The sequence below is a fragment of the Maylandia zebra genome, linkage group LG23 (assembly GCF_041146795.1).
Source record: "Maylandia zebra isolate NMK-2024a linkage group LG23, Mzebra_GT3a, whole genome shotgun sequence".
NCBI lineage: Eukaryota > Metazoa > Chordata > Actinopteri > Cichliformes > Cichlidae > Maylandia > Maylandia zebra.
The window spans coordinates 11,932,228-11,956,416 of NC_135188.1; the positions used below are offsets into that span (position 1 = coordinate 11,932,228).

Below are 24,189 nucleotides of genomic sequence, written 5' to 3' on the forward strand. Positions count from 1 at the left end.
CAGGCCGGCAGAGCTATTGGCGGAGAATACACTTTAAACGACCGCAGAATCAGGATAATGACAGAACAACATAGAGAGATCGGTAAATGGAGCACTCTGAGACAGAGGGAGTCCTGTTCTGTGTACCGCGGCTGCTCAGATGAGCCTTTTTGGACATGTTTCTAAACACAGCCTGCGATTTTTACCACATGACTCCACCCTGCACCGCACTCCTTTGCTCAGTCCTCGTCGATGTTTTTTGGTCCGTCTGCATGGCCTCCTTCTCCTTCTAGCTCTCTCATTACCTTTGTGTCTTTTACTTCCACCTCGGTGCAGCCTCTTCGTTTAATCCTGCTTCCTCTTTTTAACTTTTACATCTGCCTCACCCCCTCCCCACCCCCGCCCGTGTGGCAAAGACAATTTTGGAGCTATTCATGGTTTCTACTCCCCTCATATTTCAACCTTAATATCTATCTTTAAGCGCATTTTAATTTCCCCTTCAACAACAGGCTCTCTGCTATGTGCAGAGGTTTCTGCTGGAAAGACCTGTCCACACACTGCATTTGCAGAGTGCCAGTGGAAACGAAGTCCTAACAAGACTCATTATCATTCAGTTAGAGGGCAAATGGCCCCTCCAGCATATGTGCTGGAAGCTCACTCAGTATACTACTCATTATACTCCTGGCTGTGTCTGTAGAAGAGCTGTAGAGGCTTCCAGCACAACTTCACCTACTTCCAAGGTACACAGAGCTCCAGCAGCGCTTGCAGCGTATAGAACAACTCTAATGTTTAACCGATGTGTTTCGGCTTGTAACCTTCGTCAAGGTCGTGAATAAAGTTTAAATAAAAACCGTTTGCTGTGCTCTAATCACCAGCAGAGTTCATCAGTTCAGTTTTTACTGTATTGTGATGCATGTTGATACAGGAAAACTGTGATAATGTTATCAGATACACTGGGAAGCTTGGACTGTAGTTTCAGCATTTGGATTCACCTCCCTTCAAAACTGTGATAAAGTTGCAGCTCTAGTCTGAATGTCTGATCTGTGTGCCACAAACACCCTCTGTAAGCGTCTGCATAGCTAGCTTGTCTTTTTTTTAATCCCTCAGCAATCTTGCAGCGCTGCTTCTTTTGTGAGCTGAGGTATTTTTGCACAGAAGCAGCAGCGAGATCAGTAACATGTTCTGTACTTTACTTGTGACATCCATGCGTGCACACACACGAATAAAGTGCAGTGAATAGGCCACCTATACTCTGCCAAAGCAGGGAGTGATCCAGGGATTGAAATGTGAGCTGGTTTATGTGCTCCATTTTTCTCTCTCACACAGCTTCTCTGCGATGGCCGCGGGGGGGGGACCATGATGGAGTTATTAAGTGTAGCTGGGACTATAATAGTGTCTGGAAGAAGAGGGGGTGGTGGGGTTGTATACTTGAAGGTGGAGAGGTAGGAGAAGGGGAATTACCACAAAAGAAAATAGAATTAGAGCCTGGGCGATTTCAGGACATAGGGATTAGGAGCGAAGGAGGTGGGGGATATTACGTGAGTTTGTGAGAAACAGTCCAGCCTTCATTGCTCACTGAAGTCCTCACGGCTACGGAGGTCAGCGTGAGGTAGAGGAGGAGGAGGAGGAAGAATACGAAGAAGAGGAGTGGAGGGAGCGAGAGCGAGCACAGGATGGGGGTGCTAATGTGAACCAGCTGTGGAAACCTGACACCTCGAGAGTGGGTTAGAATGAGATCTGGAGGAGTGAGAAAGACAGGGAAAGAAGGGCTGCAGGAAACTCGGAGGAGTAGGGGGAAAGCTGGAGAAAACAGGAGGGACGGAGGCCTCGTGGAGCAAAACAAAGAATCCATTAATGAGCTGCTGCTGTGTTGTTCATGAAAGCAGAGCTCGCCGTGTTAGTAAAGGTGTCCTAATCCCTAACTATGTTCTGTTGTGCATATGGAAATTTGTCAAAGGCTCACACTGCGGTCTGTGTTTTTAGGGACAGACCCGTTTGTCAGTGCGTTATTATCTTTTTCTCAGCGAGGCACCACTCCCTGTCAATAATGGGAATCATGCACAGCCTTGTCTGTTTGCCTCAGGCTCAAGTGAAACAGCCAAGGGCTAATAATGAGCACTCTGTGGCAGTGAAACCTGAAGGACAGGGTAACATTTCCTGACGCTATAGCATTTGGTTCTATCAACACTGGTTAGATAGCACCAGTTGAATTTAATAGAACTCACCATGCGTCATCCCTGTTTAGGAATTTTCACAAAAAAGGCAAATCACTTGTGTGGGGGTTAAAAAATTTTCAAACAAATATTGCTTGTGTACTGAACTAAGAGCCATTTGAAACCTCCATGATGCTGAAATGTGTGGTGCATTATGTCATATTTAAGCCTGTACGCAATCTACACACAACCCTGTTTGAGTTTGGAGTGGAAGTTGTAGACCAGCCTTTGGCCAGAGCTTTAAACCTGGCAGGGCTGGGAATTACATAGCACTCTATAACTTTGGTATCTCAATATAGAAGCTGTGTGATTCTGGATAAATGAAAGAAAAGCAGAAAAACAGGAAATATTGTTTAATCGCTGGTTGTGTGTGTGGTTCTCTTTGGTAACCAGTTGGCTTTTTCAACCATCTAAAACCATTTTGATTAGCTCCATGATGACAAGTCATGAAGTAGTCATGATTGGCATGTTAATCTGCATACTTAGTGAAAATATTCATATTTGACACATATGTAGTGATGACATGTCACCAAAGACGGTGGTACAATTTTTATTGGCAAATTCACATCATTTTAAAATAAGCTGTTTCCACCATCAGTGTATAAAACAAACCCGTGGTTAACAAAGTTGTTTAAATAAAGCTCAAACTGGGCTACGATTACATTAAAGGAGAAGTGTTGGATTTCCCTGGACCTCGTATCACCCCCAAGTTTTAACAGTAAAGATGTGTAAAAAGTTCAGAGTGAAACATAAACCTGGCATTAATCTGGACACGCTTTTCTTTGTGTGACAGCCCGCTAACGTGATGTATGTCCGAGGGCAGACGGCCGTGTCATTACTTTGGGAGAGGTGGGCGGAGAGGTTGTCTGGGAGAAGAAAGAGCAGTCCTAATTCCCAGGACGGCCGCCTTGTTGTGATATCGCGAGCAGGCCGCGGGGAGGGACGTCTCTTTGTTTGTGTGTTTTTGTGTGTGTTGTTTGAAGGCATGTGTTTTGGAGCGTGTAGGGGTCGCGGTACAAACACACTGATACTGCAGCAGAGACGGACAGGGTGGCCATGCCTAATTTGTCTACTACTACGCTAATCTATTATCTCATCTGCCCAATTAATAAAACATAAAAAAACAGCGTGTGTGCAAACAAAAGACAAAAGGGGAATTTGTTCATCTCTCTCTTTCGGTAATAACCATATGATACTCACAGCTTTATTCTGACGCTGTTGTTCAGCAAATCCACTGAAAGTTTGTCTCAAATCGAGTGAATGTTTTATGTTTTGGGCTCATGAGTGCACAGGTATTTTTGTAATGAAGGTACAGGGTGATTATTAGCACTATGTGGCTCATTGATGTGTTTTTAATAATTCTGGTGGACAGTTCAGGTGTTTATATAATGTGTAGTTTGGGATTAGTTCAGTTAAAAAAAATATATGAGCGTTTTGCTTGATATGTTCAATTTAGTGTATATTTTTAAAATCTGTGTACACAGCGAACTTATTGTGCACTGCATTTGTGAACCGTTTAGTGTTTGAGTGGGAACGTTTTCTCAGATGTTGTTTGTCATCTTTGGATGATTCACATGTTATACCAGCCAGAAGTTTCACAGATGCGATTGATCTGTGAGACTTTATGTGGCATGATTCATGACTCTCCTGTTTTCCCATTCCCATGCTCTCACAACCTAATATCTTCAAGCTGCCTTGGGGTGGAGCAGCCAGCAATAAATAAGTCAGACTGTGATACTAAAGTGCAAGTAATTCCCCTCTACACTGTCATCCGATCTTTATGTTGGTCACAACACAAATCTGTAGTTCTTCCATTTATATATCATCCTTTAAGTTGAAATTGTCGAGGATGTTTAAGTCTTTCTCTTTTTAAAAGAAAAAAACTAGTAACACGTTTCTGCATGTGTGGTGTTGGATACTCGGTGGTGTATCTCTGCTGTCCTTTTTGTGTTACCTGAGCCCCTCTGGGGAGGCAGGATTAGAGGCCTCAGTAAGAGGCAGCGGGTTGCTCTGTTCCCCTCAGTCCCCAGGTGGTGTGTCTGTCACACGCAAGAAGATGACATGAAAAATAGCATACACAGGAAACTGTCTGACTTTTTTTTTCTTCTCAGCAACAGAATAACACTTATGATCAAGTACCGTCACACATGGAGAAGTGCTAAGTGAAAGTGGGTGGGACTGAAAAAAACAGAGGAATAGAAAGTGACGAAGGGAACATTGTCTTTGATAACATGCCTAGCTGACTTATTGCGTAACACTGTAATTTTTTCTCCTCGCTGCTCGGCATGCAGCTGAATCACTTTACTGAAAAAAGGAGAAAACATGAAATCGAAAGAAAGGGGTGGTGAAGAAGAGAGGAAAAAACACACACACACATTTTGCAGACCAAATGTGGTGGTAATTTAAATAAGTCAAGCATTCTTGCCCATACTGTTGCCTGTTTGTCTGTTATGTATCGTTTAGCCCTTTGTCCAGGTAATTGCTAGCACTTTCCACTTGTTGTTTTCAGTTTCTGCCATGCTGCAGTCAACAACTTCCAGATAACTCCACCTCACATCCTTCTGCTTCTGAACTTCTCCTTTGTCATGAATGACCCCACTTTAACCCTTTGACCAAACCCAGCTTCTGCCTTTTTTCTGAGTGGAGTTTATGGGGAAACAGCTCTGGGGCTAGAGCACTTCCTTAAGTTATCTTAGAGTTAGTCTGTCAAGACACAAAAAAAAAACCCATTCAAAATGGCTTTACATGTCTCCTGGGTTAAAGGCATTAAACATGCACGGTGCATACTAAGTTTTAAAAGTCTGAAGCATCTAAAAAGCTATTTTCTCTTTATGTACAGCCACACATTTTGTTAATACTCCTACTAAGGGATGTGGTTTCCCGCATGCTGCTATGTAGATCATTATACAGAAATGGAAAGACAGTGTATTAGACAGTAGTGTTTACTTGTGCTGGTTTATTTGTTTCTTTGATGTGTGTGTGTGTGTGTGTGTGTGTGTGTGTGTGTGTGTGTGTGTGTGTGTGTGTGTGTGTGTGTGTGTGTGTGTGCGCGCGCGCATGCATGCTACATGACTCCTATACAGCTGTTACCCTCAGCGCTCTATCAGTACTCTCAGTAGTAGTCGTCTGATGTGGTGGATTACATCCACCTGAGTGAAACTCGCCCTTTTGTTTGTTTGCGCTGTCAGGTTCACATGCTTATTTGTCTTCTTGTTAAGCTCATCTGTTTGTTGTATTATCTGTATTGAAGGCCGATAAGCTTTTAGTTTTGAGCGTTTAACCTCTTCCATCACTGATTTGTGTTTTGATGTGTGTCCAGGTGTGCTCCCGGCTTTCTGGGGGAGTACTGCCAGCACAGGGATCCCTGTCAACCCGGCTTCTGCCAGAATGGCGGGAATTGCACTGTGACCATGTCACTTGGTGTGCCTGTACCGGGTAGTGCCACCTGTTCCTGCCCTCTTGGTTTTACTGGACCGCACTGCCAAACTACCCAGAACTCCACGTGTTACCCACACAACCCCTGTGAGAACCAAGGTCACTGTACGCTGCTGTCGCTTGACGAGTACAAGTGTGAGTGCCCAGTAGGATGGGCAGGTAAGCTCCCGTTTGATCGTCTCTGCTCTTTCAAGAGCCTGATGCATTTTTAAACAGCCCGTATGACTGTTATAACCAGTTATAACTTTTGGGTCTCTGAAAGATATTAATAATCTCTAATCACGTCACCACCCTCTGAGAGTCATGAGTTTCATAGCTCCGCTGTGCTGAATAGGAAGTGAGATCCAAAGAGCTAAATGTTAGTTGTTCATCCATGCTGCATTCATGAACATCCAACATCATGCTTCGTTTCAAGAAAAACAACAGATTTATTACACATTTCCACTTCAACGCTTCCTTAATTATATTCATTATATCTTTGCTCACACAAATACAGATGTGTTATTATTTTTTCATTATACATTCCACCTGTCACGCTTTGCTGTGAAATATATGATTAGATCTAACTCTCAATTCCTTTTTTCTTTTTACTCCAGAAGTACAAACCAAAATACATGTCAACACAAGTTAGTCCCGACACCCCCAAATCATCTATCAGTGATTTATTTTTATATTCAAGAAATCAAACGATATCAATAAAATTCTGAACCTTAGTTACTAAACATAGAACGTGGAAAGTTTGCACGCTGCTTTTCTTCTGATTTTTAGGCTGCGTTTCTTGATCAGTGACCACTAAATCTCCGCTCTTTGTGCACTTTTGCGTCTTTCAGGAGCACGCTGTGAGTACAAGGACAGCTGTCTCTCTAGTCCATGTGCCAACGATGGAAAGTGCAGCGCTCTCTCCAGCGGCAAATACACGTGTTCCTGTCCTCCTGGTTACAAAGGTCCTAGCTGCCTCAATGACACAGATGAATGTGAAGACACGCCTTCCCTGTGCCAGAACGCAGGCCGGTGTGTCAACACCCACGGCTCCTACAAGTAAGAGCCTAGTTTTTGATACCAAATTCAAAAATGCTCACCGTCAACAGGAAACGCTGATCAAAATGATGTCGCTCTAATTTCTGCTTAAATTTGTGAAAATGATGTTAAGATGTTACCTGCTCTGCCTTTGATGCAGGTGTTTATGCACTCCTGGGTATACGGGTCGACATTGTGAAAGCTCGTACTACCCCTGCTCGCCTTCACCGTGCCTGAACGGAGGCACCTGTCAGCTTAACTTGGACATGACCTACTCATGCCACTGCCTTCCCGGTAGGATTTCAGTTTCCGAAATTTAAAAAAAGAAGAAGCATGAAATAAAATCATTAAAAAAAAATGTGCTACCACAGCTGTTATTTATGTATAAATGAAAGTAGGTTAGTGTTTCTGAATTGTTACACTATGGTGTTTTGGGTGCAAATAGTCTGATGTTGTTGGCTCTGTCATATCTGACACGCAGCACTGTCAGAATGCTACAGTTAGCAGATACATACAACAAATACACACACGTGATGTTTATATAGCACCAGACGTTGTTAGAGGACGGCATACTAGAGCATTATGCTTCACTGTCTTCCCAAATCAACAATTTATTAAAACCACTAATAATCAAATGTATTTATTTCATGTACGTCAGGTTTCAATGGCACTAACTGTGAGAACAACATCGACGACTGCCCCAATCACCAGTGTGCCAATGGAGGAACCTGTATGGATGGGGTCAATACCTACAACTGTCAGTGTCCTCCAGAGTGGACTGGTAAGGCACTTTCATGTGCAGTTATTTATGTGTGACTAACATTTTCCATATGTGCCACTCTTATCTGTGGCTGAAGATGACCTGAAGTCTGGAACGTCACCTCTCCATCCATAGCAGATTGTTTGAACTGTTTAAAAATTTTTTTTTGACATTTTGGCTATGTTTGATTGTTTTCTACACACTTCTGAGGACTGCTAACTCTCCTAACACCTTTGCGTGGCATCCACAGCACTTGTGTTTACAAAGTGAATATGCAGGCAGCAGCTTTCTAGGGCTTGTCTGAGTTTTGTAGCAACGATGGTGCTTTAATGATTCAAAATTACAACATTTGAGTCCCTCTATGAGGAAAAATTATGTATTTTGGTTCTCTGTCAGAAGCTCAGCATGTTGTAACGTGGCAGGCAAAGGATTAACCTGTTCGTTTTAAATCCCCCCCTCACAGGTCAGCACTGCACAGAGGACGTGGATGAGTGCCGGCTGCAGCCAAACACCTGTCAGAACGGAGGTACCTGCAGCAACCTGCCTGGCGGCTACGTCTGTGTATGCGTCAATGGTTGGAGTGGACCTGACTGCTCTGAAAACATTGATGACTGTGCAACAGCTGCATGCAGCCAAGGCTCCACATGCATAGACCGTGTTGCATCCTTCATCTGCGTGTGTCCTCACGGAAAGACAGGTGGGCGTTCATACGAAACCCTGCACAACGTTAACTCTAGTGTAAATAATGGTGCCATGAGTTCGTACTGAAACTATAGATGTCCTTGACCCTTTCTTTGGTACTTCAGAGAAATGCTGCTTTCTGTGGAACACGTCTAACCTTAACTGATGTTTTTCTAAGCACATGATGCCTCTGTTGTTGTTAAAGAATATTTCACACGGAAATGAAACTGAGCTGTTACTCTGTAAAACAGTCTAATTATACCATAGAATATGTTTTTGCATTTTCACCCTGCTGATTAGTCAGCACGGTTTTGGCGTTAGAGCAAGGTAAGCCTCCCCCAAGTAGCAAATTTGCATTGACTTTGTTTTTCTCTGAAACGGGTATATAACCATGTGCAGGAGACTCTCCAGGGACATTTTGTCTCACCATAGTTTGCATTAAAGTCTTTTATTTTTTTCACTCATTCGATTTGATGTAATGTTCCCCTCAGGTCTGCTCTGCCATCTTGATGATGCCTGCATCAGTAATCCCTGCAGAGAGGGCTCTCAGTGTGACACCAATCCCATTACTGGTATGTTCAACTGTAACTGTCCACCTGGATATATTGGGCCCACCTGCAACAACGACAGAGATGAGTGCAGCATAGGTGAGTCTTCTCAGCAAATAAGCTTTAATCTCTGTCAGCCTCTGTTCTCTGCTGTTATTTATATACCTCTGCTGTTTACCAGCAGGCACCAACCCCTGTGAGCACGGTGGGCAGTGTGTGAACACTGATGGTTCCTTCACCTGTAACTGTGTTCGAGGCTACGCGGGCCCACGCTGTGAACAAGACATAAACGAGTGCGCGTCAAACCCTTGCGAGAATGACGGCACTTGTCTGGATCGTATCGGAGAGTACACCTGCATTTGCATGCCTGGTAAATTTCTTGTAATTTTTTAAAATAATGTTATATTTTAACACAGCAAAATGTGAAAATTGACACACGTGAAAATTCTGTTTTATAGTCAGAAACGGGTCATTTTGCATTTAACCACAAAACTTAAAGTAAATAACAGCAGTGTCATCCACTTAAAGTTTGCTTTGTGTCCTTGACCCATGACCTTCAGTGTTTTTGTTGTTGCGAAATTGTATAGTTGTTTCTGTGTACTTGTGCAGGATATGAGGGGAATCATTGTCAGCTCGAGGTGGATGAGTGTATGAGCTCGCCCTGCCTGAACAGAGGCAAATGTCTCGATCAGGTCAGCGGCTTTATCTGCGAGTGCCCAGCAGGTTGGTACACCTTCAGCTGTGTTAGTGCATTCCCCTGACTCATTTCTGCCGACTGAACCTGTTTTTAAAAACTAAATCTATAATGAATCTTATCAATATATTAATTTTGTTTGTTATGTTTCTAGGCTTCAGTGGGGACATGTGTCAAATAGACATAGACGAGTGTTCCAGCACGCCCTGTTTAAATGGAGCCAAATGCATCGACCGACCTAACGGATACGATTGTGAATGTGCTGAAGGTAAACGGAAATTGCAACATGTTTTTGACCCAGAAAGTAGTCGCTGAAAGTCAGTTGAGAGAGTAAGAAATTCCCCTCTACCCAGGCTTCACCGGTCTGCTGTGTGAGGAGAACATCAATGACTGCGAGCCAGATCCATGCCACTACGGTGTGTGTCAGGATGGTATTGCCACCTACACCTGTAAGTGCAATCCTGGATACACCGGCTCCATCTGTAATATCCAGCTCAACGAGTGCCACAGCAACCCTTGTCAGAACCAAGGACGATGCATTGACCTCGTTAACACCTACAGTTGTCGCTGTCTACCTGGAACCACAGGTCAGTACTGAGTGTGCTGCAAAGATTCTCCAGAATCTCATTTAATGGTGCAATGTGATAGAAATTGTGTCATGTGATATGTGGAACAAACACTGTGACGTTATTCATTGAGAAAAGCTTGAGAGAAAATGAAGTGTGATGAAAAGTCATTCTGAAACACGATAGTGTGGTCACCAAAGTACAAAGGAATGTAATCATTAGAACGGTTAAAATAGTTGTTAGTCTCTTAATGGCAGTTGTAGTTGCAGCAGTAGCCGTTCACACTGAACAGTTTTAGTTCTCATTCCTCATACAGCATTTTTAGAAGTATAAATGAGCTCTAACTGTGCTTCTGAGCATTTCTAAATAATCAATTTCACAAATGCTGTTTAAGTCCAACGTCGTGTAATTGAGTCTTCTGGTGACTTGTTTAAATTGAATGAAAAGATCCCGGTCCCTCACATCTAGAGCCTCTCGTGTAGTTTGAAGTCTACAGTACTCTTCAGTGTAGCAGTCACAAGTCTCGGTCAGGCGGTTAAACCAACGTTGCTTTCTGGATTAGTAAGATCTTCATTGTGTTTTTACCACCCCAAGGCTTGGTACTGAAGTCTTGCATTCAGGCTTCATTCTGTCACTTCCCCTCTTCTCAAAGTGTTTATGTTATTTTGTTCTCCTTCGCTCTGTTCACATTTAATCATCATTGCTCTAATGCTAATCACTGATGTCACACTTTAAAGCACTCCTGTGGTCTAGTTTTATTTATATATATATATATATATATATATATATATATATATATATATATGTATGTATATGTGGTCATATTTTCTCACATATTGCTAAATTCCTTTTTTTCTTTGGTCTCTTACCCCCTCTGGTGGTAACTGACATTCTGTCTATCTGCATTTGAATGGAAGGAACAAGGTTTTTGGTACTGACCAGTACAGTATCTGTGAAGAGCAAAATGATTGCATTGTCCAAGTTAGTTTTAAAATTTGTCTGTCCTCTACGTGCAAGCAGTCGGTGACTGTGGTGAAGAAGAGCTTCACGGAAGAGACAGTGTGAGGGGCATATAGAGACCACAAGTAAAAGGACGATAAACAAACTTACCTGATAGCAGTTTAGCTTTTTAAAATCCATATATACTTGTGATCAAAGGCTGCCCCACAGAACATGAAGTCTTCTGGGTGTGCCGGACGTCCCAAAACTGGTCTCAGGCTAAGTCACAACAGCCAGCTGGTTCAAAGATCGTAGATTTTATAACAGCTGCTCATCGACTTTTCCTCTAATGCAACTCCTTACTCGCATTAATCATCAGATTATTTTATTGTGCCACTTTTATATATTCTAGTGAAAGGATAAACTCTTAAACCCGACTGTTGTTACACGACATGAATTTGTCTTTGTGTACTTTCTGCTCAGGTGTGAACTGTGAGATCAATGAGGACGATTGTGCCAGCAACCCCTGCGTTCATGGAAAGTGCCAGGATGGCATCAACAAGTACAAATGTGTTTGCACCCCGGGATATTCAGGTACGTTTTTTCCTCATGAACATGTATAAAAGGCCTCAAAGCTGAGGCAGAATAAAGTGGCCTGAAATCATCACGTGCCCTTTTGATGCTACTAATTACCTTTAACTTGTTCTCTAACAGGATTAAACTGTGAAGACAACATTAATGAGTGCATGTCAAATCCATGTTTGAGCGGGGGAACCTGCCAAGACAAAATCAACGGGTTCCACTGCCTTTGCCCACCCGGCACCCACGGCCCTCTGTGCCTCTCTGGTAAAGACCATTGTGCTCATCAGCCTTGTCAGCACGGTCACTGTGTCGAACAGCAACACGGGTAAGTTATGTCTATACTGGTGTTTTGTGTTTTACATTATTGGGATAAGATACAGTCATTTTTATTATCGTGGGAATTTCATCCAATTAATTTTCTCACTACTGATAATTTGCACTTACTTCAGATAGATATGCAGGCATTGTTTTTTCCAGCTTGTCAGCATTTTTAAATGTAACATCTCTTCACATATATATATGCAGGAGCTAATGCTGTTACTGTGACATCTTTACTTTGTGTGAAGGTACCGCTGTGAGTGTCAGGCTGGCTGGGAAGGACAGCACTGTGAGCTGGAGAAGAATGAGTGTCAGTCAAACCCATGTCTGAATGGTGGCTCCTGTGTGGATCGACACAACGGCTACACCTGTCAGTGCAAACTTGGCTTTGGAGGTAAACGCCACCGCGATCTTTCGTTTTATATAAGAAGTATTTTAAAAATCTCCTCCAGTCCTTTCTGAATTGATGCACAGTGCAGAGGTTCATTTTCGTGCCTGTGTCAAATGCCTGTGCTCAGAGAAATTTCCAGTTTCAGCAGACTCTGTTTCTGTTGAGAAACTTTGCCGATATCAGCGAAACATCAAGTCTGACACGTTATTGTTGACTCCTCTTTGATCAGGTATTAACTGTGAGAAGAACATTGATGAATGTGCATCTGGCCCGTGTCTGAACCAAGGCGTCTGTTTAGATCTAGACAACGGCTACACCTGTCAATGTAGTCTGCCGTTCACAGGTCAGTGATGGCACATTTACTCGCTTGTAATGTCACAATTTTAAGCTGCTGTCTAGATATCACTTTGGAGAATATTTCCATATGCATGTTTTGATTATTACAAATCTCTGTGAAAATAGGTAAACACTGTGAGGTGGAACAAGTTCCCTGTGCCTCCCATCCATGTAAAAGGGGAGGTGTGTGCCATCCAACTCCAGATTACACCTCTTTCACCTGTCGATGTCCTAGCGGTTGGGAAGGTATGTGTTCGTCGGCATGCATTTGTGTGTGTGCTTGATGATGGCTGTCAGCCGTAATATTAGAACTACATTCCAATTGTTTTTGCTTTTTGTGTTTTTGTCCACACTTGCGTAGGTGCGCTTTGCAATGATGATGTAAACGAGTGCAAGAACAACCCTTGCAGAAACAGCGGTTGGTGCATAAACAGCCTGGGGAGCTACATGTGTAACTGTCTGTCTGGCTACAGTGGACACAACTGCCAGATAAACATTGACGACTGCTCACCGAGTGAGTTTAATTTGGTCACTTTATTGTCTTTGGATCCAATATCATCGTAACTTCCACCAGTCTTTTATTTTATTTAATGACGTTTAAAATAAATAACCATCAGCGGTTATTTAATAATAGCTCATAAAAGCCAAAGGTGCTCATACAGTTTGAGCCGTGCTCAGATGTGTGCTTGTTTATTCAGTAACTGGTTTAGTGAGCCTGTTCCTCCTCTCGTCTGTGTTCTGCAGACCCGTGTCTGAATGGAGGCTCTTGTAGGGACGAAGTCGGGAGTTTCGTCTGTGACTGTCGCCCAGGTTTTGAGGGAAAGCGCTGTGACGTTGAGATTAACGAGTGTGCCAGCCATCCCTGCAGAAACGGCGCCTCCTGCGAGGATTACGTCAACAGCTTTGTATGCAAGTGCCGACCCGGCTTTAACGGCATACTGTGTGAAAACAACATCCCCGAGTGTACTGAAAGGTAAGCGCCCTGTCGACACGAGAGATGCTGTCTCCCAATATGTGCGACCTGAGTACGAATACATACATATTTCTGCATCAGTAGATTTTAAAGACTTTCCCCGCCTAAAGCCCTGTTTTCTTTTTCTTCCTCCGTCCAGCTCGTGCCTCAATAACGGGTCTTGCATTGATGACATCGGTAAATTTACCTGCCGTTGTCATCCGGGTTTTTACGGTGAATTCTGCGAGTATGAGAAGAACGAGTGCGACTCTCAGCCCTGCAAGAACGGAGGCACTTGCACTGACGGTCTGGGTACCTACCGCTGCACCTGTCCCATGGCATACAGTGGACAGAACTGCCAGGTAAGTGTGCAGTGTGGGTCTGCATAATTCTGTAATTCCTTTGTAGGTACAAGGAGAGTTGACACATTTTAAAAGGCTAATGGGGTGTTGTCATTACCCCGCTGGGGTGCAGCGTTGACACCAAGTTTGTGAATGTGATAACTTGAGAACGAAGCTACTTATGAGCTTCAAATTGATACCATTGGTGCATCTACTTGGAGGCTGCTTCATTGCTTTCTGTAGAGCCACGACAGGCGGCCTCGTGCACTCAGATCTCTCATATTTGCTGTCTTGTTTTAAACAGTCGATGTCATCGAAGGGGCTGTGAGTTGTGCTGGTTTGTTTTTATGAAATGTTTTCAAAACCTTCTTTTTGTATGCAGAACTATGTGAACCTGTGCAGCCAGGTGCGCTGCCATAATGGTGGCTCCTGCTCACAGACAGCAACTTCCTGGACCTGCCACTGTCAGCCTGGATGGTATGGACGTTACTGTGATGTGCCCAACCAGTCGTGCCAGGATTTTGCCGCCAGGAAAGGTGAGGAAGTATTTTTTTGGCAGAGATATCAAGAGTGATAGTGACCTACTGTTTATATTATTGCAAGGAAAATTTAAAATACTAAATGTAGCCCGAGGATTTTGTTACCTTCCTGCTTACAGTTTAATCACTGTAGTAGGCTGCCTCTGTACACGGTAAACTCATCATATGTGTTTGGCTGCAGGTCTGCAGTTGGAGAATGTATGCAAGAATGCTGGCCGGTGTGAGAATGTGGGAAATGCCCACAAGTGCCACTGCCAGCCAGGATACACAGGCAGCTACTGTGAAGACATGGTCGACGAGTGTCAGTCAAACCCTTGTCGCAACGGTGCTACATGCAAGGACTATCAGGGAACGTATGAATGCATAGTAAGTGCACTCTCAGCTTGATATGTGTGCATGTGTTGGCAGGTTTTATGTTTAGGTTCTATATGCAAACAACTGAGCTAACCTCTGTGTTTTGTTTCATTGTCCCAGTGTAAACCAGGCTACCAGGGGGTGAACTGCGAGTATGATGTGGACGAATGCCACTCAAAGCCCTGTCTAAACGGAGGAACATGCATCAACCTCATCAATCACTTTAAGTGCGCTTGCCCACCTGGAACACACGGTACGTGCACATAATAGGAGATTAGTTTAACAGCTGAGGAAGCTTTAAACTTAAAGTATGGACAGAAAGTGATGCTAATGTTTGAGGATAACCTTTCCTGCTTCTTTAGTTGTTCTTGACGTGGGAAAGGAAATGTTGATTGGATGTTGTACTTTTCAAAAAAAGTTTCTTTTGTTGGATCTAAAAATAAAACTGAGTGCAAATTAAATGCTGTCTGTTCTGTATGTCGTAGGACTCCAGTGTGAATTTAACGTGGATGACTGTGCCCCCAAGCCTGGCTCTCTGGAGCCTCTCTGTAAGAATGGAGGACAATGTGAAGACGGTGTGGGCGGTTACAAGTGCAACTGCCCGGCGGGGTTCACTGGTGACCACTGCGAGGGGGATCTGAACGAATGCAAGTCTCGACCCTGCCACAGTCACGGCAGCCTTGACTGCATCCAGTTGGTCGATAACTACCAGTGCCGCTGTCGCCTTGGTTACACGGGTATTTTCACATTAACCTCTGAAAACAACACAACAGCACCACAAGTAATTTTTGCTGTTTTTTTTAAAAAGGGGACGAAATGTGTTTGTTTCCTCAGGTCGTCATTGTGAATCCATGGTGGATCTCTGTCTGTCCAGTCCGTGCCGCAACGGAGGCGTCTGCTCTATGAACATGAGCTCGGTGCACGGCTACAGCTGTTCTTGTCCTCGTGTAAGTTCTCTTTAAAGCTGGCTGTTTTCTAATGTAAGCGATCTCCTCTTTATCCCTCATACGGCCTTTGCAGCTCTTGTTATTTGCCCGTTGTGCTCATCAGCTTTTAATAACTACTGGTTTCATTCTTATTCCTTAAACACTCCTCCATGAGTTTGTCCTGTAAGTGCTGGTGATAACAGCAAATGGAAAATGGCAGGCAGCCATAAGGCTAGAGTAAGACGAGCCTTCTTTGTTTTTAATAAAGAAATCCAGATATTTCTTTGATTATGCAGAAAGCAGCAGGGAACAGTAAAAGGCAAAGGGGGTTACCTCCATTCAGCTTCTGAAACTGATCCAGTGTAGAAAATGAATAATGGGATGAATTACTCATGATAGTGGTGAGATGCTGTGTTTGTAAAGATGACTCAACTTCATGTTTCACTCTACATGCTCTTCATTTCACACACCAGCAGGAACATAATACAGCCTGTTTTTCCAGAAATGTAACCACAGGCTACAGATCAGTTATTCTACACATATATAAGTATTGCTGTACTTGGATGAGCAGGGTGAGGGATGACACTGTCACATTTCATAAGCTAGTTTGTCTAAAAAAAAAAAAAAAGCCTATAAAAACATATAAATGTTAATGATTGTCTTTGATTATGCTGCCGTGTAGCTACGGCCACGGCAACTGTCACATCTGTGGCGTGTAGCATAACAGCAGGTTGGCTGTTTGTCGTTCTTCTGCCTGAACGTCAGTGCGTGCTTTTTCTCTGCACTAACCTCTTGCTCCCTGTCTGTTCTCATGCTTGCTTCAGAGGGCCACACCATGGCTCAGGTACAGTAGAGTAGCAACAGTCTTGTAGGAGAAACTAAATGCTTGTTGTAAAAGTTTGCCTGATAAAGTAATATCTACTGCCTTACTATCACACCTAAACAGCATGTTGTGTTTTATAGGGCTATACCGGGTTGGACTGTGGGGAAATGCAGGACTGTGCAAAACAAGGATGCCAGAATGGCGGGCAGTGTGTGAAGATAGCGTCCGGCCATCTGTATTGTCAGTGCAGGTCGGGCTTCAGCGGGCCACACTGCGAGGTGAGATGTCCGTTGCCCTGCCAAAATGGAGGAACCTGCGTGAAAGACCAGGCATACCCGTTCCAGTTGAGCTGCCACTGCCCGCTCTACTTTTCCGGACGATACTGCGAGAACAGACAGATTACGCCGACGCCCCGGAGTTGTCCGTACGAAGACTGTGAAAGGCAAGCAGGAGACAACGTTTGTGACGATCTGTGTAACAACCATGAATGTCGGTGGGACGGAGGGGACTGCTCGCTTCAGAGGGAGCCGTGGACAAACTGCAAGGCCTCTGTTCCCTGCTGGGATCTCTTTAAGAACGGGCGCTGCGATAAGGAGTGTGACAACCCCGGCTGCCTCTTTGACAGCTTTGAGTGCCAAATAACCTCAAACTCCTCCTGCAAGTATGTGACTCTCCCCTTGACTCTTCTGTAAACATGTGTTTAAAATCAAATCCTTACCTCTTGTTCTTGATTGTGATTTCTATGTAAGGTACGACCGGTACTGCGCGGACCACTATGGTAATAAAATCTGCGACCCGAGCTGCAATACGGAGGCTTGCAGTTGGGACGGCCTGGACTGTTCTGACATTCCTGCCAATTTTGCGGGCGGCACACTGGTTCTCGTGGTCCGCCTGCAGCCTAAGGAGCTGCTGGGAGACCTGAGGGGCTTCTTGCGCTACCTAGGAGCTCTGCTGCACACCAACGTTCAGGTGAAGCTGAACGAAAACAACGAACCAATGGTTCTGCCGTACTTCGGAGCACCAAAGGGACTGGGACAACATGCCCAGAGAAGCAAGCGGGAGCTGCACAAGGAGGTTATTGGGTAAGGATACGACAGACGCGTAATTTCTTGTCTGTGCATTTCTTTGCCAAATGAATCACAAATTTCTTGCTTACCGGCGACTGAATTTCACTTTTAATTGCACAGCTCCGAGGTGCACCTGGAAATAGATAACCGCAAATGTTCCCAGAGCCCCTCTCACTGTTTTTCAAGCACAGAAGAAGTCGCTTCCTTCATTGCAGCAGCCCACATCAAGGCTGACCTCCCTTACCCTCTAGTGTCTGTTGACAGTAAGTAAATCTGTCATTCAGAAATGAATGGAATATAAGTGCTTTATATCCATTTTCAAACTAAAACCTCTGTATTTACACTTGTCTTTGTACCATTCAGGCATTTCTTCCCCACCTCCACCTCCACCTCCACCACTGATGTTTCTGATTGGAGTGGCAGTGGTTGTTATTCTGCTCATCCTGGTGCTCGGGATGCTAGCAGCCAAAAGGAAACACAAACACGGCGTCCTGTGGCTGCCTGACGGCTTCATGGCTGCTACAAATGACAAGAGGAGAGAGCCTGTTGGACAGGATGATTTTGATATGAAGTGAGTTCACGTACAAATGAACACCGTGTGCGTAAAACAAGGTGGAGAGGTTGAGTGTGCTCAGGTGAAATATATGCTGTAATGCAAGAAGGTTGTTGTTGAAATGACCGCAATGAGCTCTCAGGGGACCATAGAGTATGACACAGATACAAGCAGGATGAGAGTCATTGTCTTCAAAGCTGCTTTTGTTTCTATATCAGGAATTTTAAGACTGATGGAAGCATGATTGATGGAAGTCAGAGTCAGAGATGGCTGGAAGACGAGGCTCCATCCAAGAAACCGAGAGTAAGTGAACAATAAAGACGTTTGGCGCATACGGAAAGGCTTTGGTCATTGTGAGTTTCACTCTGAGATCTGTTGCTTTTTATAGACTGAAGACAAGCCCTTGCTGCCCATCGCTCTGGACGGAGGTGTAGATCGAAGAGAGTGGACCCTGCAGCATCGCAAAGCTGCTGACATCAGCCTCACTCCTCCTCAGGCCGACCTGGACACTGATTGTCTGGACGTTAATGTGAAGGGACCCGGTAGGGGGACAAAAACCTTTAGATTTGATAATTTTTCAAAAATCTGTCTCGCTAATGAATCTTCACTCTTTCAGACGGCTTCACGCCGCTGATGCTGGCATCGCTGCGCAGTGCCGCCCCGGACTGCAGCCTGCATGGAGAAGAGGAGGAAGAGAGCGGAGATGAACCGGGACCGAGCGTCATCTCGGACCTGATCTCTCAGGGCGCGTCTTTGATTGCTCAGACCGATCGTACCGGAGAAACCGCTCTTCACCTGGCTGCCCGCTACGCCAGGGCCGACGCCGCTAAGAGGCTGCTGGACGCCGGAGCAGATCCAAATGCCCACGACAACATGGGGAGGACACCGCTGCACGCTGCTGTGGCGGCTGACGCTCAGGGAGTCTTTCAGGTGAGACGCCTCTGCGATCTGGTGCAGATCAGTGTGACGGCCAGTCGCGTTTTGTTCACTGTGTCTTTGCACCCTTTCAGATTCTAATCCGTAACCGTGCAACGGAGCTGGACGCCAGAATGAATGATGGCACAACTCCACTGATCCTGGCGGCCAGGCTGGCTGTGGAGGGCATGGTGGAAGAGCTGATCCACTGCCACGCTGACATCAACGCTGTGGACGACCACGGTCAGAAAACTAATCCTCTTCTTTGTCTGAAGCTTTTCGTATTTAATGTGTGAATAAATTCATTAAAGGATGTGAGTTTTAATGTAGTCTGTTAGCAGGACAAGCATATCCCAACACAGGGACTTGCTGCGTTTACATTATTAGCTGTAATTTTAGCAGTAATAATAGTTTTCTAGCTAATGCGGCTCTGGTTCTTCTCTCATCTTCCCATCATTTTAGGTAAATCTGCTCTGCACTGGGCAGCTGCAGTCAATAATGTGGAGGCCACACTTGTGCTTTTAAAGAACGGAGCCAATCGTGACATGCAAGACAATAAGGTGAGATGTTTTGTTTTCATGTGCTGATTATAAATCACAACAAACACAAGGACAGTTATGAAATAGAGCTGTAAAGAAAAAATATCAGACTTTATTTGCAGAAACATATTTTCTCCCTAATATCTGTCAAAGATTTCAAAAGCTGCTCCGTGTTTGTTGTGTCGGCTGTGGGACACACCCTGTATGGGTTAAACTGACCGTGTAAACAAACTGTGGATCTGGTCCTGCTTTTCCTGTTTGTTCGTATTAAAATAGGAGCTCCTTACGCTGTGCTTACCGCTCCCTTTGCTTCTTTCAGGAGGAGACCCCGTTGTTTCTTGCAGCCCGGGAAGGCAGCTTCGAGGCGGCACAGGTTCTCCTCGACCACTACTCCAACCGCGACATCACTGATCATCTGGATCGGCTTCCCCGCGATACGGCTCAAGAACGCATGCACCACGACATCGTCCGTCTCCTGGATCAGTACAATCTGGTTCACAGTCCCCACAATGGGCCTAATCACATGGGTGGAGGAGGAAACTCATCTGTTATGTGTGGAGCAAATGGAGCAGGCTACATTGGCATGCGCCCTGGACCACAGGGGAAGAAGAGCAGGAGGGGCGGGGGCACAAAAGTAGGAGGTGTTGGTGGAGGGCCCAAAGAAATGAAAGACATGAAGGCTAAGAGAAGGAAGAAGCCTGCAGGAGGAGATGGGGCAGCTGTAAGTGCTGGGGTGGGAGCAGGAAATGGAGGAGGCACGGCAGCAGGAAGCACCAATGGCGTGAAGGCAGCAGGAGGCCTTCCAGAGAGCTCCGTCACCATGTCGCCCGTCGACTCCTTGGAGTCTCCTCACTCCTACGCAGGCGACGTTTCCACTGCCGTCTCCACCACGGCAAACTCCCCGCCCCTGCTGAGCAGCCCCACCTCCAGACAGATGCTGCCCCCTGTCAGCCACATGTTGGGACAGCAGCAGACCTGGGTGAGCATGAACAAACACGGATACAGCCCCATGTTCAGCCTGGTTCCTCATCAGATTCCGGGATCCCACCCCGGCATGGCCCAGCACCACGGCCAGGGTTGCAGCGTCGGGCTGACCCCCATGAACGTCACCGTGACCAGGGAGCAGCTGCCACCCATCGTCACCTTCCAGATGATGACTCCCGGAGCAGGCCAGACCATGCTGAAGCAGCCTCAGCAGGGGCAGGTGCAAGTCACGCAGTCCCAGGGTCAGAACCAGACTCAGAGTCACTCCCAGCAGGCTCCGGGGCACCTCCACTGCACCCCGGGGATGATATACCAGATCTCTGATCAGATGGCCATGGCTCACGGGCTCCCTCACACCCTGCAGCACCCACACACTGTCGGCCACGGAGGCCACGCAGGGATCGAGGGCCAGTCTCGGGCTCTGCCCTCATACCCGACCATGCAGAGCCCGGTGGATAAATACCCAACGCCTCCATCGCAGCACAGCTACACCACAGCGGGCTCGGAGGGCACCACGCCCAGCCACTCTGCCCACCCGCCCAGCGAGCACCCGTATCTCACCCCCTCGCCGGAATCCCCCGACCCCTGGTCCTCCTCTTCCCCGCACTCCAACTCGGACTGGTCCGACGTCACCACCAGCCCCACCCCTCTGGGGAACTCCCACCACACACTGCCGTCATCACACCACACACACATTCCAGAGCAGGTGCAGCTGCAGCCGCAGTCGCAGCAGATGCCGCAAGCGTCTCAGCAGCCTCAGCTCGGAAACATGCAGGTGTTTGCGTAGGCGGAAGAGGAAGAAAGCAGAAACCGACTGACTTTGGGGCTTCTGTGTACTCATAGTAACACAATCAGTACGTTCTCACGTCTGTCTTTAATCCCTTATTCTTCTATAATAATCAATCACCTCTTATGTTATCTTCTCTTTGTACTTCAGAAGACTGTGTATAGTTTCTTAAACATTTTTGAGTAAAAGTCTTTTGGAGTTTTTCTCTGATCGAGTTCTTCTAAGTCCAGTGAGGCAGCCTTTGCTCTCTGCTGGCTGGATCAAGACTTTTCATGTTTTGGCACCAAACACATAAACTGATCATCGAGGAGCTTCTGACCAGCTGGTGCGGGATTAAAAAAAGACCGGCGAGAAAAGACTGGGCACTTCCTGCATTGAGATCGTCCGTCTCTGTTCAGTGTAATAAACCTGCCAGTACTAACACCTCATTGAAACCATTCACTTTAATACGATGGGTCATATTCAGTGGATATTTTTACTCTCAAAGGAAAACCACGTTTGTTGCATTCGTGCTTTCGCTGGGTTAAAGGGGAGCGCCACTGAGAGGCTGCTGTACGATCAGAAAAAACAACAAGTGCATGTAGCAAACGCACGGCGAGGCCTGCTGGGCGGTGCTGCATGGGTCTGCGCTTGTCATGTGAAAGTTTTCAAAGTATTTCATAGGTTTGATGAAAGTAACATCTGCTAAACATCAAATATCTGCCTGCACACTTCAAAAGGTCAGAAAATGGAGCTCCACCTGCATGCTATCGCTGCAGTCCTCGGGTGGTGTAATGAGAGTGTGCGGTTGTCTCTCTGCAGGTGGTACAGCTGTATTTGAGTAATTAATACTGAAAAGCGTACATTAGTTTGTCACCAGATTCAGTATGTTGTATATGAAAATGTACAGACACTCCGAGCATCTTCTGCTCGTTATATCTGAGCTTAGCATGTCTTTTGTTTTGTTTTTATATGAATACGGTGCACACTTCCTGTATAATTCTGAATCTCGCCGAGGCAAATCGCCACGTCTTTAAAGTGCCTCTGTTATAAATAGCGTCTCTTCCAAAGTTATATAACCATAGCTACAATCATTGCGTCTCCGCACCTCTAACGGTCGTAAATCGTGCGTAGAAGGAGAAAGTCACTTGTCTTCTTTCTTAAGGTCGATGTTGAGCTTTTATGTGGCTGCTGTGTTTAAAACAAAAAAGGACAATCGTTCAGCGTTCAGAAAAATCTCACATACCAAATTTTGTTTTATTCAGCCAAAAATATGAAACCTGTGTCCAAACTTGTCATTTGTTGTTCTTGTTTGAAAAGTCAGACACACAAAAGCTGCACCTTTCTGCAGAGTTGTATTTGTAGACCCAGCCTGAAAACTCCCCAAATCCACGTTTGTACGAATGTAGGGGCGCTCAGGCATCAGATAACTTTTTTTTTGTATGAATCACAGCAGCTCCAGTGCATATGCAAGGTTATGAGGTCATGTCTATATTCTGTATATAAAATGTTTTTTTTAAGTTTACTGTACTCTTCTCTGTTAACCAAATAGCCCGTAATATACCTGCAATATGAAGTAGTTGTTACCGTGTTTGTGTGTTGTAGAACTAAAACTGATCAAATCTGTTGGATTAAAAAAACAAAACAAATGATCGAACGAATGCTTTACTGAAATAAAGCCAAGATCTCCACACACGAGTGCACGTGCTGTCTTGTCCTGGAGCATCTTCGTGTCTCGGCAGGTTTTTACAGGTGTGTCATTTGCAGGTGGATTTTTTTTTTAGGGCCTCCATGTTAGACCTGGTAGATGTAGCATCGTGTTTTTCGCTCTGCCTGGTAAATCTGCCATTTCTGAAGGTTAAACTTGAGTCAGAGGCTTTATTGTTTTGTCCTAATTGATTCAGGCTTCATCTGCATGAATCCTCTTGGTAAGCGGTAAATGGATGCTATTCATATAACACATTTCTGCTCCTACTGAGCACTTAAAGCCACGTGTATACAGTGCTTTTCTTTATGCACACATGGATGCTCTTTAATCCCTCCTCAGACGCACAGTGCAGACGTTGTACTGCCAATAAAGCACAAAGGTTTGAACAGTGCCTGGGATTTGGATAGAGTATTTTCATATAATTCACATGTATTTATGTACTGTTGCATCACTACATAAATACACCAAAGAAGCCAAACTGAGTCATTTCTGTCCTTTAAATCTGCATTTGAAACTACAGCAGTGTCTCTGGGTACTGCTCTGCAGGTCAAAGGCAGGGAAGTGGACATGCAATGCCTACAGATAATTAAGTTATAATACTTTTGCTTTTTACAGTTACACAGATTGATTGAAAACACGATTGCATGTAAATGAGGCATTTGTGAAATGCTCATAAACAGGGCCCCAAACATCAGATAATAAACACAAAATACAGCATTTTGAATTTTATATAACCAGGAAGAACAAAAAGACTTTATGCACAAATCCATGCAACAAGTACAAGATATGAAAATAAAACACAGAAACAATCAAAATGTGTAAGCTGCACTGTCAATAAAGGATGAATACCTTAAACAAAAGAAATATTAACACGGCCTGAAGTTACTGCATCCAAGTCATCTATAATCACCTTACATTCCTGAAGTTTTAGTTGACTGCAGATTATTCGAGGAAGGCGCTGCAAACCTGAATTCAGTGCGAACCTTTGGGACAGATGAGTGAATCCTGGGACTTTGTAACTTCCAACATTTCTCTGCTGAATGCAAACCAAGAATAGGCTTTTAAATAAGAAGATCTCAGTGGTGGTGACATAATCACTGGTGTAAAGACAGATTTAGAGAGCCTGCAGAGGTCTGTGGACGTCTGTAGGTCACAGTAAAACTTGTAAGATATTAAGTGTGTATTTCTTTTCCTCTGTGTTATACGTCTGTCTCTCCGTGTGGCATTTGCATGTCTGTGTGGGTTCTCTGGCTTCCTCAGACC

At 44.9% G+C, this 24,189-nt stretch overlaps 1 protein-coding gene across 1 annotated transcript in view; it reads left to right on the forward strand.

Annotated features, from left to right (window-relative positions):
• notch2 (notch receptor 2) overlaps positions 1-22,911 on the forward strand; it is a 40,976-nt gene extending 18,065 nt beyond the window's left edge. Inside the window, exons 3-35 of the mRNA XM_023155553.3 lie at positions 5,512-5,786; positions 6,458-6,665; positions 6,805-6,938; positions 7,303-7,425; positions 7,868-8,101; positions 8,577-8,732; positions 8,818-9,003; positions 9,243-9,356; positions 9,482-9,595; positions 9,681-9,914; positions 11,316-11,426; positions 11,547-11,739; positions 11,981-12,126; positions 12,353-12,466; positions 12,586-12,705; positions 12,821-12,973; positions 13,204-13,432; positions 13,572-13,773; positions 14,135-14,288; positions 14,473-14,657; positions 14,766-14,898; positions 15,131-15,382; positions 15,480-15,592; positions 16,535-17,055; positions 17,144-17,476; positions 17,582-17,724; positions 17,825-18,032; positions 18,233-18,317; positions 18,403-18,556; positions 18,631-18,944; positions 19,025-19,172; positions 19,392-19,489; positions 19,788-22,911. Of these exons, the coding sequence (XP_023011321.2) occupies positions 5,512-5,786; positions 6,458-6,665; positions 6,805-6,938; positions 7,303-7,425; positions 7,868-8,101; positions 8,577-8,732; positions 8,818-9,003; positions 9,243-9,356; positions 9,482-9,595; positions 9,681-9,914; positions 11,316-11,426; positions 11,547-11,739; positions 11,981-12,126; positions 12,353-12,466; positions 12,586-12,705; positions 12,821-12,973; positions 13,204-13,432; positions 13,572-13,773; positions 14,135-14,288; positions 14,473-14,657; positions 14,766-14,898; positions 15,131-15,382; positions 15,480-15,592; positions 16,535-17,055; positions 17,144-17,476; positions 17,582-17,724; positions 17,825-18,032; positions 18,233-18,317; positions 18,403-18,556; positions 18,631-18,944; positions 19,025-19,172; positions 19,392-19,489; positions 19,788-21,239 (7,339 nt within the window). The 3' untranslated portion in view covers positions 21,240-22,911. The remainder of the gene's footprint in view (positions 1-5,511; positions 5,787-6,457; positions 6,666-6,804; positions 6,939-7,302; positions 7,426-7,867; positions 8,102-8,576; positions 8,733-8,817; positions 9,004-9,242; positions 9,357-9,481; positions 9,596-9,680; positions 9,915-11,315; positions 11,427-11,546; positions 11,740-11,980; positions 12,127-12,352; positions 12,467-12,585; positions 12,706-12,820; positions 12,974-13,203; positions 13,433-13,571; positions 13,774-14,134; positions 14,289-14,472; positions 14,658-14,765; positions 14,899-15,130; positions 15,383-15,479; positions 15,593-16,534; positions 17,056-17,143; positions 17,477-17,581; positions 17,725-17,824; positions 18,033-18,232; positions 18,318-18,402; positions 18,557-18,630; positions 18,945-19,024; positions 19,173-19,391; positions 19,490-19,787) is intronic.
• The last annotated feature ends 1,278 nt before the right edge of the window (positions 22,912-24,189 follow it).